The sequence below is a fragment of the Sinohyriopsis cumingii genome, chromosome 7, assembly GCF_028554795.1.
Source record: "Sinohyriopsis cumingii isolate HCF-2022 chromosome 7, ASM2855479v2, whole genome shotgun sequence".
Lineage (NCBI taxonomy): Eukaryota > Metazoa > Mollusca > Bivalvia > Unionida > Unionidae > Sinohyriopsis > Sinohyriopsis cumingii.
Genome location: NC_142967.1, coordinates 38,820,375 through 38,839,155, shown reverse-complemented (window position 1 = coordinate 38,839,155; position 18,781 = coordinate 38,820,375). Strand labels below are relative to the sequence as shown.

Below are 18,781 nucleotides of genomic sequence, written 5' to 3'. Positions count from 1 at the left end.
AGTACTATCAAACAGCAATAAACATAAACTAACCCATGACTTTAATCTGAGTATTGTCAAACAGTAACATACATAAACTAACCCATGACTTTAATCTGAGTACTATCAAACAGTAATACTCTGACCCATGACTTTAATCTGAGTACTATCAAACAGTAATATGTATAAACTAACCTATGACTTTAATCTGAGTACTATCAAACAGTAATATACATAAACTAACCCATGACTTTAATCTGAGTACTATCAAACAGCAATATACATAAACTAACCCATGACTTTCATTGATTTTTCATGCAAATAATGTTTTCTTTGCATTATATTTAAATGTAATAAATATTGTGTAAAGAGTTATTGTTAAGTAATATAATATAATAAAACATACTTGACTGTTTTCATTAAATTTGTATCGTCTGAGTAAAATCACTGTTATCACTGCATTTTTATCTTGTGAGTAAAATCTCTTACCAGTAAATCAAATTACTTTATTTTAAATCTAACCTTTGAAAATTTAAGAGATATTACTGAACATAAATATTTTATTGAAATCAAATAGTGAGTCCATAAAATCTTGAGTTCTGAATATTACATTAAAATATATAATATAATAACACTTTGCTGATCAACCAACAATCACAAAGTTATTTAAAGTCAGAATTATATTTTGTGTTCTACAGTGGCATTTAATTCAGTAAACTGAACACAAAACAAAAGTGCCTCAATTATAGTAGCATTGATCAGACAGGTTTTGCAAACTGATGGTCAAATGATCTCACTATTATTGTGTGCAATGAAATTAAAAAGAGGCACACTGATCAAACCAGGTATTAAATTTACAGGAAGTGATAATATGATGTTTAATTATAGCAGCCTTAATCGAACAAGTTTTGCAAACTGATAGATGATCACACTATTATTGTGCGCAATTAAATTAATCCAGGATTGATAAAAGAAAGTATTAAACAGATGGTGATAACATGTTTAATTATAGCTGCATCAATCAATTCAGTGCTTGCTATTTGCAGGAATAATAAGTTATTAAATCCTCTGAGAGAAAATGGTTATCTGTTCAAACAGAGAGAGAGACATAGAATCTTTTTATGATCCTGAAAAAAGCTTCAAGACATTACCAGTTACTATCAAATGGTACTCACTGACACATGGAGAAAATTCAAATACGTTAAACATGGCCAAACATTTCATGCGGTTTAAATGTATGTAATATTGAGAACTTTCAAAGAATTTGTGTGTATATATGTATAAAAATTCAACAATTTGTGTCTGAGACAACAAAAGAAGCACTTTAACCAATGTGTCCAATTATTTATAATATGAAAATACAGTGGTATATACAAATATATCTTATGAAGGTGTTTGCTGAAAAATGAACACAGCATTCATGTACACTGGAAGAGCAACAGTAATTCACTTGGTAGAGCATCCAATTCATAATCAAATGGTCACAGGTTCGATACCCACCCAGGTCAGTTCTGGGTGGCTGCCTCAGTGTGTCCATGAGAAAGGCACCTAGATCCCAATTCTTTGGTATGATGTAGAGAGTAATGTGTTAAAAGTGCCTTTATCACACTCCCACCCCCCACAACATAACAGTAAGTTCTTATAGTTGATAATCACAATGTGCTAGTAAGTGTGTTTCTAAGTTTTCATGTGGAGATTGCAAATAAAGTTTCATCTATTGCTATATTGTGTAAGTAATGTGTTCAAAGTGATTTCATGGAAAGTGGCAATGTATTAGTTCTGATGAATGGTCTACTCTTGAACTGGATTACGTCTGTGTTACGTGTCATTCAATAATCGGTGATGGAACTGTCCTGGACTTTATGATGGATATTCACTGTCAGAATTAGGTAAGCAATACAAAAAACATGTTAGATCCTCAGCAATTAATTATCGATCTATATAAATCTTGTAATACTTGGAAAACATTCTTCGACATTGAAAGAGTTTTCACTCCTTGGACATTTTTTGAAGTTGACAATCCCATGTCATATATCATTCCAAATCCTTTGTATGTGTTCAAGATGTTGCAGATATTTTAGATTGTCAGCAACAAATTATAAACATGTATACATTTTATCAAGCTCATCAATAATTCCATTAATTCATTAACTCCAAAAAATAAGCCAAAAGAATTATTACAATAAAAGACTATCCATCTTCTCATTTATTCTTTTAATTTACAGTGGTCACCTTTTAATTACACAATAAGTTAAAGCTAGGTAACATGTAAATCTTTCACAATGGATTAATGCATGATTTTCTTGTCCAGAAATTGCAAATAATTATAAATTATAACATTTTTTCATACATTTGAATGAAGACAACTGTTTAGATGAAATTAGGATGAAACGAATAAGTTTACTCTTGTTAAATCAATGTTAATGCAGTTAATTATAAATGAATCACATGAAAAGCATAATTGACATTATCTGTCATGAATACATATTTAGAGTATAAATTCACTGGAATTATGCATTAGCATTTAAATCAAATAGAAGTATATTTCATATATTAAAATAACAACAATACACTTTCAAAACATTTCATTTCAAGCATTATATGGACCTCATACAATAAATATTAGTAAAATTCTATAATTTTGACCCAAAAAAATCTGCAAAAATGATCATATGGGCTATTAGTAACATTTATTTTTTTATTTATGTTTTTAATCATTAAAACATGTGTTTATATAATAGTGGCAGTAAAGTAACAGTTTTATAAATTATAAAATATGTGTCATTGCCAACTACATGTAATGTGTCTGGATCCGTGCTGTAGATGTCTTATCAAATATCAATTAAGTCGGTAATGATTCTTTCAATTGAATTATCTCATGAAAACTGAATATGCAATCTCCATGTTAAAAGTGATGTTGATACAAATTTAGTTTAAATTTTTATACAAGTACAGTAAGTTATTATAATAAATATCAAAAGTTAGTTTTTCCCAAAACAAGTTTGTCTTATCAAACATGTATCTTTCAATTACAGATTTAAAAGCTGCATTACCATTTTGAATGGTTAATTTGGTGAGCAGTGATACAGTGAAAAGCATAATAATTAACAAATTTATACATGTAAGTATGCATTAAATATTTATTTATGGAAAAGGGTACATTATACACAGAGCTCAATCAGTAACAAGTGTTTTCTATATACTGACATTGCTGATCACAAATGAGTCTTTTAAGTAGGTCAAGGTCATCTGTAAACTGACATTGCTGATTACAAATGACAATGTCTTTTAAGTAGGTCAAGGTCATTAAAGTTGAACCAGAATTGATAAAACTCAATCAAACATTTCGGCAAAAATGTATGGCAGCTGAGAGAGCAACAACTGTATTACATTAGTGAAGGCATTACTTCTGGATAGGTATCACAAATATGTGTATATCATGTGCATGATAAACATAAATGGGAATAGTTTTTTTATTGAAAAATCTACAAGATGATCTGTGTGCTTTTTAATTTCCTTTTTCTTGGCCACCTTGAGTGGCTTAATGCTTTGTGTTAATTAAAATTTCATTGTTCTCAGTGAAGATTCTACAAGATCTGTGTGTATTTGAACTTTTTTGTTATTTATTCACCTCAGGTAGTTAGGCTCAGTGCTAATTTAATTCTTCCTACCTTTTGAACTAAAGTTCCCCTTTTAAATCCTTAAACTAAATCATTTAAATGAATTATGTAGAAATAAGACTCAAAAGAAATGAAACATACTTGCTGAACATCTTTACAGCTTGAAATTGCTTGTATTTATTGTTTATTATATATATATATATATATATATATATATATATATATATATATATATATATATATGTCCTTTTAATTTGTTTCTTTTTTATTTGTATATGTATTATGACTGCTTATTCAAGGTGGGGTGGGGTGAATTATCAATGTTTTTTCTTTTCTTTTATAGATTTTTTCATTTGTTCAATAACATATTTGACAATATGTTATTTTCATTACATGACACAAAGACTTGAGCACAAACAGTAATGACATCTCTCCCCATAATCTCTTTGTTGTCCCTGATTGTCAAATCCTACTCACGTTTATCACAATAATATACGCATGTATCCAATAAATCATTGCTCACATTTGTCACAATAGTAATGTATGTATCTCAGAAATCCTTGCTCACATTTATCAAAATAGTATATGCATGTATCCAAGAAACCCTTGCTCACATTTATCAAAATAGTATATGCATGTATCCAAGAAACCCTTGCTCACATTTATGCATGCATCTCAGAAGTCTTTGCTTATAATTATCATAATAATAATGTATCTAAGAAATCATTGTTTACATTTATCACAATAGTATATGCAAGATTCCAAGAAATCCTTGCTTACATTGTCACAATAGAAATCCTTGCTCACATTTATCACAGTAGTATGCATGTATCCAAGAAATCCTTGCTCACATTTTTAACAATCATATATGCAAGTATCTAACAATTACTTTTTATGTTTGGTAGTGTTTATATGTATGAAAAAACCTATCTGTTTGTATGTATTCATATAGGAAAACCACAAAATACTCCATCCCTTTGCAAGTTTGATGATGTGTTTGTATGAAAAAAAGTATACAGATTGTACCCTTTTTATATGTATGTATGTATGTGTGCATGTGTGTATGTATGTTGGCAGGTAAGTAACACTTTGAGTGTCTGAATGGAAAAGATGGATACAACTTCAACACTAACCATCTTCTTGATCAATCTGTTCTGCTAAAATTTTGGAGCAAGAATTCTGATTTGACCTGTTGATATGGTTGACTTAGTAAAGCTTATTTTCATTTTATCCAAATTAAGTATATTTTTGATAAAAATACTTGTATATGAAATATCATATATGAAAAGTTAAATTTTGTTAGAAAAAATATCTGACTAATTAATGTAATGGAACTCAGACAACTCAGACCTAAGAAAACTTGGTCGATAAGAAGTCATCCCAAGTTTTGGAAAAATTTGGACCCAACCCTAATTCAGCTTGGTTGCATGCACTTTGATTAAGGATGACTTCGGCCAATTGTTCAAGACAAGTCAAAAAATTATCATCCAAAATGGGCTTTAATTAATATTTTTAGTGGCCATCCTCAAGCTGCAACAGTATTTGGAACAAAGTTCCTTGCCTTGACTAGAAGTCTGCTTGGGTTGGCTTTGTTAGTGCTTCACTTCATTTATTGTCATCCAAGATGCACTGAATAATGTTATGCCATAGATCAATAATGGAACTATGAAAGCTTTGTCTCAAAACTAGGTACATGTATTGGTCACAGTTATCTTGAAAAATGGTTATTCTGAAAATATTTAGTCAACTTTTCTTCAACATCTGATCTGAGTTGTTCTTTGTCAACATGAACATAGCTAAGTTAAATCAAGATGGAGTCCAAGTTCCAAACTTGGGCTGACTTGTCTTCGATTGAGTTGTCCCTAATTCCATTAGAGCACTGAATTTTTAAATATGAAGCAACTTCTCAGTCTCAGAAGTAGCAAATAAATAAGAAAACGGTATCCCACAGAACCCCTTCCAGCAGTGTCACATTGCCATATTACTGACTTGTTTTGGTATCATATTGTCCTATGAGGGGTATTCATGAATATTTTATTAAATAATTTAAATGTTTCTCTGAACCTGTCAATAAATTTAACACATATTGATAAACAAAATAATATTCTTAAAAATGATCTGCAGATGTACTTGCAGCGCACTAGACACCTGCATTCCCATGCATAACATAGGTAAATGACAGTAATGTACAAATGTCATCGGAGACAAATTCTGCTAGTGGGCCAACCTGGATAGAGTTTACGGATGTAATTCAGTCATACCTTACAATTTTGAAGTCAGTTCATCGTTTTAAAGATGGTTGTGAATCTATGAAAAATGACCCATGCTTTGGCAGACCATTGCAACTGGTCAGCAGGAGTGGCTGCTGTGATAGGGGCAACCAATGAAAATGTTCAATACAAAGTGGAAGATATTTCTATTAGCATGGGCATTATATTCACTAGCTGTATGAATTATAATGAAGAATCATTTAAGCTCAGACAGATTCTTGCAAGATGGGTCATGCATTTATTGATGGCTAATGAAAAAAAGACCCAAACTGATATCGCCAAAAAGTTACTCATGAGATATGAAAAGAGTGACCAGAAACGTTTGAACGAAGCTATCATACCTGAAGAAACACTCAATTACTTTACTTAACTCGGCTCAAAAGAAACTAATTAATGCTTGATCAACTTGGACTGTCAAGAGAGCTTTATAAGCATTATTGTTTTTTATATGCAAAAAATACAGGTTGTCCAAGTACTTGTACCTGACCCTGATAGTTTTGTTGGAAATTTTCATGCTTCCAAAGTGCTGCCAAAAGTTGTGGAACACTAATGAACCACCCATCTGAGTATCGGTACCCAGAGTATACTCCATGATAATACACCAGTCCATAAATATGCCATCATAACAGACTTCCTTAAGGAGCAGGGCATTCCTATTCTGCCATTTCCCTCATAAACCCCTGATTTATCTCCAAGTGATTTTAGCTGAATTCTGTTTTCACAGATTTGCTGAGGCATTATGTGGTTGGAAATGCAGTTTTTCTGTATATGGATAACATAGAAAAAAGTGAATTTAATAATTGGATAATGAGACGTGAGAAAGTGTGTAGAGATACATGGGTAGTATTATAAAGGGATTCATTTGCATCTTGTTCATTAAAATAGTAATAAAGAACTTTGTTATACAGTGCACAGACATTAAGAACTTTTCAAATATTCCTTGTATAACTCACCTAACTGTGAAATTGATCTACTCGGAACCTGATTATGCTGAAGCATAATTTGCTGGCAGATGTGAAATTGAACAGTGTGTGACTGTAGATGTCTGGGTCTACATCATGTGACTTCAGAACTGGGTCCATATTATGTTGCTGCCAATGATAGGGTCTACATTTAGTAAATGTAAATAGAGGTCTATGATGTGCAACTGCAGATGTAAGGGTCTACATTGTGTAACTGGAGAGCTTAGTCTATATCAAGTGACTGCAGATCTGGGTCTAAATCATATGACTGTAGATGTCAGGGTCTACACTGTGTGAATGTAAATCTAGTTCTGCATTGTTTGATGTGTCATTGGAGATTTGGATCAACATCATGGAGATCTGGGTCTATTTTGTGGGACAGAAGATATATGGGACTACATGTACATTAAGTTACTGCAGATCTGGGTCTACAATGTATGAATTCAGATGTCAAGGTCTACAATGTGTGAATGCAGATGTCAAGGTCTATGCTGTGAGAATGCAGATGTTAAGGTCTACACTGAGAGAATGCAGATGTCAAGGTCTACACTGAGAGAATGCAGATGTCAAGGTCTATGCTGAGAGAATGCAGATGTCAAGGTCTACAATGTGTGAATGCAGATGTCAAGGTCTATGCTGTGAGAATGCAGATGTTAAGATCTACACTGAGAGAATGCAGATGTCAAGGTCTACACTGAGAGAATGCAGATGTCAAGGTCTATGCTGTGAGAATGAAGATGTTAAGGTCTACACTGAGAGAATGCAGATGTCAAGGTCTACACTGAGAGAATATAGATGTCAAGGTCTAAGTGATCAAACAAATTACTTTGATACTTTACATATTTCTAATAATCCCTTGTTAAGAGAAGTTAATTGTTAAGACCCTTTTGGGTTGTTTAAGCTGTATGATATAACGTAATAAACTATAAATACATTTGGTATATATATAACTTAATAAACTATAAATACATTTGGTACATGTTATAACTTAATAAATTATAAGTACATTTAGTACTTGGAATAGTATCAGCCAATATCCATTAGTAAAGAACAAATCAGCATATACATTCATGCCTAATTACAAATTTTTGTAACTAAGTATTTTTACAGTAGAAAGAATTTCTTATTGAAATTATTGCCACAATCAGCTAAATGGTACAGAATACCTAATGAATCTTAATTCAAGAAAACCAATGAGAAAACATAGACGGATTAATGGTAAAATGTAATTTTGCTCTTCCCGTTTTCACAATACCATTTACCATACGTACTCACTTATAAGTAGAGTCCAACTGGAAACTGCACAAACCCACATCTGCCATAGCATACAGCACCAGTGGATCTGGGTTAGTGCAGTTTATTAGGAGTAATCAGAATTTCAACTTGTGAGTGAGGATATATGAAAGCCTGTAACAACCACCATTATCATCCTCTCATAAGGCCAAAGAATTCTACAATAAAACGATGGCATCACAACATGAGTGGTTTTTGGTGAGGGGAACAGAATGGTAAAAATCTACACTGCACTGTGGCTTCTTATTGGGGGTCATAACATCGACTGAAAGAGGACCTTGCAAGACAGGGCTTACTGTAAAATGAAAATAAGGATGAAAAACCTATTCAAACTCTTTCCAGGCTATTATAAAAATTGTTCACTTAAAAGAATCTCAGCAGAATGAATACAGTCCCTGATGCCTCTCTTAAATGGTATCATCTGTGCCATTTCAAACCTTGAAAAGGTATTTGGGACAATTCAGCAAGAATTTCTGAAGCAGCAAATGGTAAGAATAAACACACCATTCTGAAATAAGGGTCTATGCAGATCTGGGTCTATGTAGTTTGTTACAGTAGACCATCGTTTGCCCATGCATTATGCAAGAGCAGATCAGGGTCTTTGGTGTCTGCAGTTAGACTTGACTTATAAGCAAATATACACATCATTTTTAGAACATAAATGCTTTGTACATGAAGCATTATCATTATACAGAAATATTTCATACAATGTGTACATCAGACATCCTGAGTATGTATATTGGGCAAAAAAACATGTTTCCAGTTGGCCGACCATCCCTGTATTTCCTTGCAAACAGACTCCCACTCCCCAAAAATTGGGAAATTTGTTTTCACAAAACTGATATGTGCATGTAACTGAGCAGGTTGAGACAAGTACTGGAAGTGCTTAGTATTGTTCCATAACACCTTAAAATGCATGTACATAAACAGTTTACCACTCCGGTGGCCTAGTGGTTAGAGTGTCTGCCTCGGATGCAAGAGGTCGTGGGTTCGATCCCTGGCTGAGTCATACCAAAGACTTACAAAAATGGCATTAACAGTTGCCTTGCTTGGCACTCAGCATTAAGAGTTAGTGTTAGGACTGGTCGGCCTGGTGTCCAGATAATGTGAATGGGTGGGACATCATGCTACATGTCTGCACCATGATGCCCCAGTGCTAGACATCACTATAAATTGCCACACTGAAGACATCGTAGTGATATGACTGATTTTTTTTAAAGCAACGTTAAAAATCCAAATCACACACACACACACACATAAACAGTTCATTGTTAATCATCTTAAGGAAGAAATATGTGATTGATTGTGGTATTTTCATGTATCACTTGAAGAGAATCATACATAGTCTGGATGTATATGCCAACCTTACAAGCAACATCGTTTGTAGGCACTGCAAAAGTCTTCAAAAGACCGGACTAAGACAAGAAATTTTAATCATGATCACTGTTTACTTCTGGTCTGCACCAATTATAAAGGAATTTGAAAATATAAATTGAAAAATATGATATCATACTAAACTAGAATAAAACACTAATTAGCATCAATTACAGAAAATATCCGAGTGTACATAGGTAAATATCAAGTACAGAAAATGCTAATGATAATTTGAATTATGGTTTTAGTTTTACATTTTCTCTGTAAATGTCAACCACAGGAATAATATCAGCAATACAACTACTGGTAAATGGATTATGTCAATCTTTGAACAAATTCAATAAAAAAAATCATGCTTTTCTTGACAATAAAACCAGAATGTAGTTAACAATTACATAGCTCACACTGTCAATGCTTTTTGTAGTCTCCACTAGCCATCGTAAACATTAATTATCGTGCAGACAGTAAAATTAAACTAAAGTCATCCTGACAATGAAATGTTGGCCCATGTGATACTGGACAATAATCAAGAATATTCTATCAATTCATGGCAGCAGCACTGTAATATGTTGACAACAATTAGCAATAAATAAAGTACTATACTTTCATGGTCAGACTGGCAAAAACAATTACATTTTATGTGCAATCCATCCAGGAGACACTTTTAATATCATGAAAATGATATGACGTTCAACTCATTTTTCAAAGAAAGACTCCCATGCCCACAAAAAAATCCAGGCTGGTGAAACCTCATTGGTTACACCAAGTAGTACCTGTGAGAAAACTCACTGGTTACACTTAGTAGTACCTGTGTGATACCTCAGTGGTCACAACTAGTAATACCTGTGTGAGACCTAATTGGTTACAACTAGTAAACTGTATGCAGTAGTAGACTTGAACCATGAACCATTTTAATTTTATCACACAGGTACTGCTAGGTGTAACCAATAGGGTCTCACACAGGTACTACTAGGTGTAACCAATAGGATCTCACACAGGTAACACTAGGTGTAACCAGTTAGGTCTCACACAGGTAATATTAGGTGTAACCAATGAGGTATAACACAGGTACCACTAGGTGTAACCAATTAGGTCTCACATAGGTACTACTAGGTGTAACCAGTTAGGTCTCACACAGGTACTACTAGGTGTAACCAATTAGGTCTCACACAGGTACTACTTGGTGTAACCAATTAGGTCTCACACAGGTACTACTAGGTGAAACCTCTAGGGTCTCACACAGGTACCACTAGGTGTAACCAATTAGGTCTTACACAGGTAACACTAATTGTGACCATTGAGGTTTCACAAAGGTACTACTAGGTGTAACCAATTAGGTCTCACACAGGTGCTACTAGGTGTAACCAACTAGGTCTCAAACAGGTTTTACTAGGTATAACCAGTCAGGTCTCACACATGTAAGCAACCAAAAAATTTTAAATTTTTTGCAGTAATTATTTGCAGCCAATCAGTCACATTCTTAATATGCATCCACACATAGGCTGGTTTTGAAAATTATAAAATAATTAACTGCTTTTGACCAAATGTAAAATGTTATAAATTCCAGTAAGAGATAAAGTACAGGTTGCTATGAACTTCTTTTGTTGGAAGGGCGAGGTACTAACAGAGATGTTATCATCATCATTTTCACAATTCTAGCACAAACAGTACCTGAAAAATGAACATCAAACACAAAATTTAACCCAAGGCAATGAAGTGTAAACTATGGGCCACTATGACCTATTTCTACAATGTAGGAGTAGAACTTAGCAAGATGCATATCCTATCTAAGTTTCATGATGCTAACAGGATAGTATGTTCATAGCTTGTCAAAAAACCTACGTGGTCATGAGGTATGTGCAAAGATTGATCTTAAGCTAGTAAAATATGAGATACACACCACAGAGACTATTTTTGTACATATGTAGTTCTCATCACGATGACTGCAACATGAACAGTTAAAATGTCAAATTTAATCAATAAATGGTGCGAAAATCCTGTCATTATGAACAAAATGCCAAAACTTAACCTAAGCCAGTAAAATGCAAAATGCAGGCCACAATGACCTACTTTTCATATATGAGTGTAGAACTAAAAAAGGCATACAATCATCTAGTTTAATGATTCCAGCATGAACAGAACTTGAAAATTGAACTTAAATACAAAAATGAACACGTGAGTGAAGCATGAATTATGGGTCATAGTGACTTGCTTTTGTAGTTTCATGATTCCAGGTATAATAGTATGCATCAAGGGTACAAGAACAAACCTTGAATTCAATGAAAAAACTTAACCAAGAATGTACAAATAAGGTACAAGTATGTACCAAGTTGGCCAATTTACCCCTCTCCTCAGGAGGTAGGTACTATGAAACCCACTCTAAACTGTTGCCTAGGTCCTAGGAAAAAAACTACTGGTAGAGATGCAGTGAGGCTGTACATGTGTATATGTTTTGTAAGAGTGTAGAGGCCAACACTAATGCTGAGGTTAGTACAATATCTCTTTTCCATTTTGTAATGTGATCTAAAACCACCCTGGATGTGATAATCTGAAGTATGATGTTACACTGATGGTTGCAATGTTTTTCTTGTCTGATACATACATTACCACCAATATTTTCTGGTAAAAGAAGAACAATCAGATAAACCATGATAAAGATCTGTCCTTTGTCATAAAAAAAGTTATTTTCAAATGCATAACAATTTCACTGTGACATTATAACAAGAAGTGATCATTCAAGCTTTGAAATTGCAAGCTTTTCTCCAACTTAGTTTAAATTACTTCAGTAATTTAACATAATTTCAATTATTGGCCTTGGCCAAGGTGACCTGAAGTTTGATAAAACAGTTCAAGTCATACTTACCTAAGTGAAACAAAAGAGGTCAGTGTGGGTTTGTTGGTTAATAAAACTTAAAATTCACCTCAGCTTTAGCTTCCAAAAAACTTGAAGGCTTCACTGTATTTAATTTGTGTTTGGTTTGGAAAGAAAGAAACATGAAGAAAGAAAAAAAATGGCATAAGGCAGAAGTAGGTCAGTAAATCGTTTTAAAGCAGGAATATTCTTTAAATTGTTGAGGTGTTTTTTTCTCGCTTTATTAAGACTATTTATTGCTGTCAAAAGGATAAGACAGTGACCTATTTTTCTATGCTCTTGTGATTACTGGTCATCTCTTAAAATTACCATATAGACTCACGTGTAAGCCAAATAATTTAGGAAAAAATAAAGGCCTTAAAGAAGGGGGGGGGGGGCCAGCTTATCTGCAGGCCAAGGTCTAAACTTTAAAGTTTTTAAGATTTTGTTGTCAACAACCATAATGGCTGTAAATCTTGGAACATGAAAAAATAAAATTTATATGCATGTGAAAAAAATACATTATCGGTGTCCCAGCACTTACTAAACTGTTATAAACTACTGTGATTGCTTCTGTTATTATTTTGCATGTGCATATTTTCTCCAACATGAAATTAAATATAGGTAAATAATGACTTCATAATTCACAGGACAGTTCAAGTTTACCTGGAAGACCAGGCTGTACTACAATGTACAGTACTTACACAGTGAAAACCATGCCAAGTGCCACTTTAATCCTTGTTTATTCCCAAACATATCAGATGCAGATTTTGCTTCATTCATTTTTTCGACCAAATCGCATTCTTCCAAATAATACTTCAGCTAGTCGGTAATTTCATTTACGTCGATCCACATGCTCACAAGTTACTCTTTTTTAATGATATAAGCAATGCTACAAATGGAGGTAATCTTTATAAAAAGGTAAACACATTCAATTGTGCTAGGCACAGTCAGCATAACTGTTACATGTTCAAGAAAGAACGGTAATAATAAAGGCTAAAATTCTGAATATAGATCAACTAATATCATTATCAATCTATTTTACTTTTTTGGTTTGGCTGACAATCATAATTTTCCACAAACTGGAAAGCTGGATGTTTAGGCACCTCCTTTGTTTGTAATTGGTGAATTTTTCTTTTGTTTTCCAACAGCAATACAGGCCAGTTAATTATTAAAACCCTGAAACTGGCTTGGGTTAAGAGGGAATTTTGACTGGCAACTATATCAGTACTCTGACGTGTAATTGACTTTCACTCCGTAATATTAGCACGATGACCATAGTTTTGTGAAAAGGGGTGTAAGATTGCTTACATCAAAGCAAACTACAACTAAGTTTTTACAGTATTAGCATAATTTTCGAAGCATTATTTCTAAAACTTCATTATTGTATTTTGGATTTATCATTCAAGGGATGTACTTCATTCAGAGCATGTTCAAACCTACAATGTACATGCAGTGGAACCATTATGTAAATACGATCACTAGCCTAATTGCAAGCATTGAATCAAACCCTATTGTTGTTCATTGTTCTCATACTGGGATATTTTAGTTATTTACAATTTTAAGGCAAAATAGAAACGTTATTACTGGTGCACTGATATAAGAAGTCTAATGCAATAATGCATAAACAAACAATAATCGAGTCAAAAGAGAGTTAGGGTTACAGGAACCTGCAAATGCTCAATTCTTGTCATCGTGCAATCAAGTTATACACAAATCTGATTTAGGCAAAAACAATAAGAAAACAGAAAATTAAATACATTTCTTTACTTTTCAAACAAAGTTATACCATTTCTATGTAACAATCATACAAGCTAAGCCCGAGACAGTTATGTAGGTAATTTATGCTAATGTAAATTTGCCTAAAAAAATAAACTTACCGCGTGCACCTTGCAATGTCATCTCGGACCTCTGAGTCGGCTTAAATGCAGGTCAAGCACTTTTTAGTGTTTATACCTATTCAGTTTGGGAGGGTAGGCTTATACACGAACAGGTTTATATGCAAGCATATACAGTAGATTTTTTGCTGTGACTGTAAATGAGTTAATGGTGTTCCAAATATAATTCAAATATTAAGAGTATATACAGTAGATTTTTTGCTGTGACTGTAAATGAGTTAATGGTGTTCCAAATATAATTCAGATATTAAGAGTTAGCACAGGCAGTTCTGAATCAATGACTTGTTGGCATGGTGCTCTTTTACAAAACTTGTTTTGCCAATTGTAATTCAAAAGGACAAAAAGAATCTCTGATGAATTGGGCTCTACTAACCAAGAAGTCTTTATTTGTACAGGGTTCATACAGAATTCTGAATGATAAATTCAAAGACTTTTCTCAAACTTTCAAGGACAACAAACATAGATTTCCAAGACCTATTTTCACAAACATTTTGTATACAAATTATGTTATATGAGAAAACAATGAATGCAAAATAGTACGATATTATTTAATAATGAAATTAAACTGAACGGGTCATCAAAAGAAAGAAACTATGAAAACTCGACTTCATCCAAATCTAACAACCTTGGACAATTTTATTTGTGATTATGGAAAGAAATTAAAATGTTTGGTTTTATTTCAATTTTAAAGAATTTTAAAGATCTCAGGTCAATCTGCTCGATTTTCCTAAACTTTCAAGGCCTTAAAAGTGCTATCTCATTTTTCCCCAACTGTCAAAGACCTTCAAAGACCATATAAACCCTGTTGTATCATAATGCAAACAGGACACTCAAGTTCAAATGAACTCAGGCTCTACCAACCATGTCGACTTTATCTGTATCATAATGAACACAGGAGACTCAAGTTCAAAACTTGCATCATGATCTCTTACTCTGAAATGTGCTAAAAATTAAACTTGTCTGATATCTTGTTAAAAGACAGTCTGAAACAAAACCTAGTTAATATCCATTTAATTGTGTTCAAAAGCCAAATAAAGTTAAAAAATAGAAACAATGACCTTTGACTTAAACTCAAGATGTAATTCATATTGTAGTCTTGTACAGTGATGCCTAGCACTGGGGCATCATGCTGCAGACATGTAGCGTGATGTCCCACCCAGTCACATTATCCTGACATCAGGCCAACCAGTCATAACGCTAATCTCTTAATGCTGAGCGCCAAGCGAGGCAGCAGTTAGTACCATTTTTGTAAGTCTTTGGTATGACTTGGTTGGTGATCAAACCCACAACTTCCAGCATCCGAAGCAGAAGCTCTAATGACTAGGCCACCAGAGCGATCTACTATGAGTGCCTAATGAATTAAAATAATTGATTGTAAAATTAAGTACAAATTAATATAATGCATAAGTATGCATGGTTTACATGGCAAATAAAACTCTGTGCATATAAGAATTCATTTAATCAAATACTTTAAAATACATATACTGTATACTTAGTACAATAAATCAACACCACAAATATGTGTTAATACTAATGGACAATATATAGGTCTGACGCCACTAGTTCATTAAAATGTGCAATTTTGCTGCATGCAAGTCTTTCCAGAATACACCTGTGTACAGTTCAGACAATTAACGGCATTGGCAACAGCAGTATCTAGAGCCAAATGATATAGGGTTGTGCTATTCCTCATGGTTTTACAAGCTGCCAAACATAGGATTTAATCCAGAAATAATATGTACATAACGCCAAATGAACCCTTCGGATGATGGTAGCTCAACAGCTGTGAGAAATACCAGTAAGTATATAAAATATACATCGCTGTGTGTGGACAAGAGTTTTGCAGTTTTTAATGAATAGGCAATATCAGCCCCTAAACCACCAGTCCAAATATCAATTACAGGTGTGGGGCTGATTTAACAGCCTACTGTATACTTTAAATCAACTCGTTTTCAGAGTATGTGCCTTTTATTAATTTAGCAAGGAAACAAAATTAATTTTGCAAAAATATTATTTGTTTAAAAAAATATCATTGAACATTAATCACATCTTTTTTTCAGATCTTGCAAATATGCCTCATATAATCAAAACTGTTCACAACCTTGATCAGTAAAATACATCTGGAAGCAGTCAAATTCATAAAACTTACTTCTGATCAGACAGAAGGACAAGCTTTGACCTTCTCTTCACAATGCCATATCCTAAATATGGCTGGTATCATGCAACTTGTCTGAACTGTATCTTAAGTATTAAGAAACCAAAAAATCAAGTCCAACCTAACTTAATGATGAATTGGACATTTTTGCAGCTCAGTCTAGCCTGGTTATATTATTTGTTTCCATCAATGGCAGCATTGTACAGTCTACTGAAACTTAATATCCCATGATTGGTTAGAAAAGAAATTACCAAAGGAAAATTGTCCATATCTTTTCCACAAGTATATTATAATTTACAGTTAATTCCACACCAGCATACATTTTCACTCAGATTTTCCTACTTACATATTCTTGGTTTAGTAGGAAAAAACTGCTGTTTGTGCCTCTCACTGCTAATAGATGATTAGTATAAGATATATTTTGCATAAGAAACCCACCATTAATTATATTTTAACCCTGCTTTCACTGAAGACTTTCACCTCTGACCTTATGCTTTAATGGAGATCAAATATTAGGTGAAACCCTCATTGGCACATTACGAATAAGCTCAGTTGTCTCCCCTGCCTGACTAGCCCGCTCATCTGTGAAAAACTGCACTGGTGCTTTGCACAAGGGACAGGCATTCTTGTGTTGAAGCCATTCAATCAGACATCTAAAATTGAGAAATCTTTATTTAAATAAAATATCTACAAATTTTAAACTGTACATGAAACACAACTAGCAATTGATAATGATTCAGCCTTTTACTATTTCAAATATAGAAATGGACCTTTTTCCACAATGTCTGTGCACATGTCCAGGGTTCTCTAAGTAATGGTAAATTTCACTTGAAGGGGCAAACCCATAAACTAATATGTAGGCCATCAAGAAATTACTCATAAAGAACAATCATGTTCAGCAACATATTAGGAATCCTCAATGTATCACTGATAAACAAGTTTTAAGTAGGAAGGTATCTTTAATCTAGACGGTTATTTATTAATGGTATGTTGCAAGTGAGTTATTAAAGATTTCATCTAAATTATGTTGCTCTGCTCACACACAAGGGTAAAATAAAGACTAGATGTTGTGGGCTTAACTCCATTTTTCAGCACATGACAGGCCATACATGGTAGCCAGCCTAACTGGTGGAAGAAAACCCTGGCAAGAACTACCGACCCATATGAAGCTACTGGCAAGTTTTTTACACATACCCACACCAGCCAAGCCTCAGACTTGAACCAACATAAACTGAGGTGAGATGTCAGTGATCTGTAAAGGTAACTGCCTTAGAGCACTCAGTTACCCAGCGTCCCCAACATCAGATGTAGTGCAATCAAGAAAATGAACACACATTTTATTGTCTCCATGTCTGTAAATATTAAGTATCTGGTAGGGGACATTAGTGGTTAACTGTTAGTTATATTAGCTATGTACAAATGTATATATATATACATATATGGATGAACCTTACAAACAAACCTTGGTTATACATTCAAATTTAAAATGTGCAGATATTTATATATTTACAATCCACCACCTGTTTGTAGGCTGAATGGGGAAGTCAGGGAGGTCACCTTAGAGAGATAGTGAAAACTGGGCCTTTTAGGTGTACAGTAAAACCTGTCTTGAGAGACCACTACTATGAGAGACCACCTGTCTTGAGAGACCAGGTTCTCCATGTACAAATTTAGAGATTATATAGTGTTATAACCTGTTATGAGAGACCACCTGTCATGAGAGACCATTATGTTTTGGCAGAAGTGGTGGTCTTTCAAGACAGGTTCCACTGTATCACCTCTGCACTATTTGCTAGGCTCAAAACTAAACAGACAATGGTCTGCTGATTAATGCAGTTCACACATCAGTGAGTCGATGACAATGTGTTGATAACCACTTTGCCAACAAGGCACCAAACATGTGAGTTTATTATGGGCTTCACACTAAGATAACTGCTATATTGCTTCATGTAATAAAAACAAACCCAAAATTCTGAAGTAACATTAATTTATCCTTGTAATTTACAGCAAATGCTTACTAGTTTCACCATGTACATATATGTAGCGGTAGGAAACAATATCACAATAATCCTAGGATGATTTTGGTCATTGAAAGATTTTTATTTTTTAGTCCTCACAGCCATATTTATGGCACATCAGCACCATTTGTACATAAAATGAAGGCACATTAGCACCATTTGTACAAAAAATGATGGCACATCAGTACCATTTGTACAAAAATTATGGCACAAAAGTACCATTTGTACAAAAAATGAAGGCACATCAGCACCATTCGTACAAAAAATGATGGCACATCAGCACCATTTGTACAAAAATGATGGTACATCAGCACCATTTGTACAAAAAATGATGGCACATCAGCACCATTTGTACAAAAAT

The 18,781-nt window shown here is 33.6% G+C and overlaps 1 protein-coding gene across 1 annotated transcript in view; it reads right to left on the bottom strand.

The window, feature by feature from the left end:
- Positions 1-2,151: 2,151 nt before the first annotated feature.
- Positions 2,152-18,781, bottom strand: part of LOC149795052 (RING finger protein 24-like) — a 44,830-nt gene continuing 28,200 nt past the window's right edge. The window contains exon 6 of the mRNA XM_089964735.1: positions 2,152-17,055. Within this exon, the coding sequence (XP_089820861.1) occupies positions 16,908-17,055 (148 nt within the window). The 3' untranslated portion in view covers positions 2,152-16,907. The remainder of the gene's footprint in view (positions 17,056-18,781) is intronic.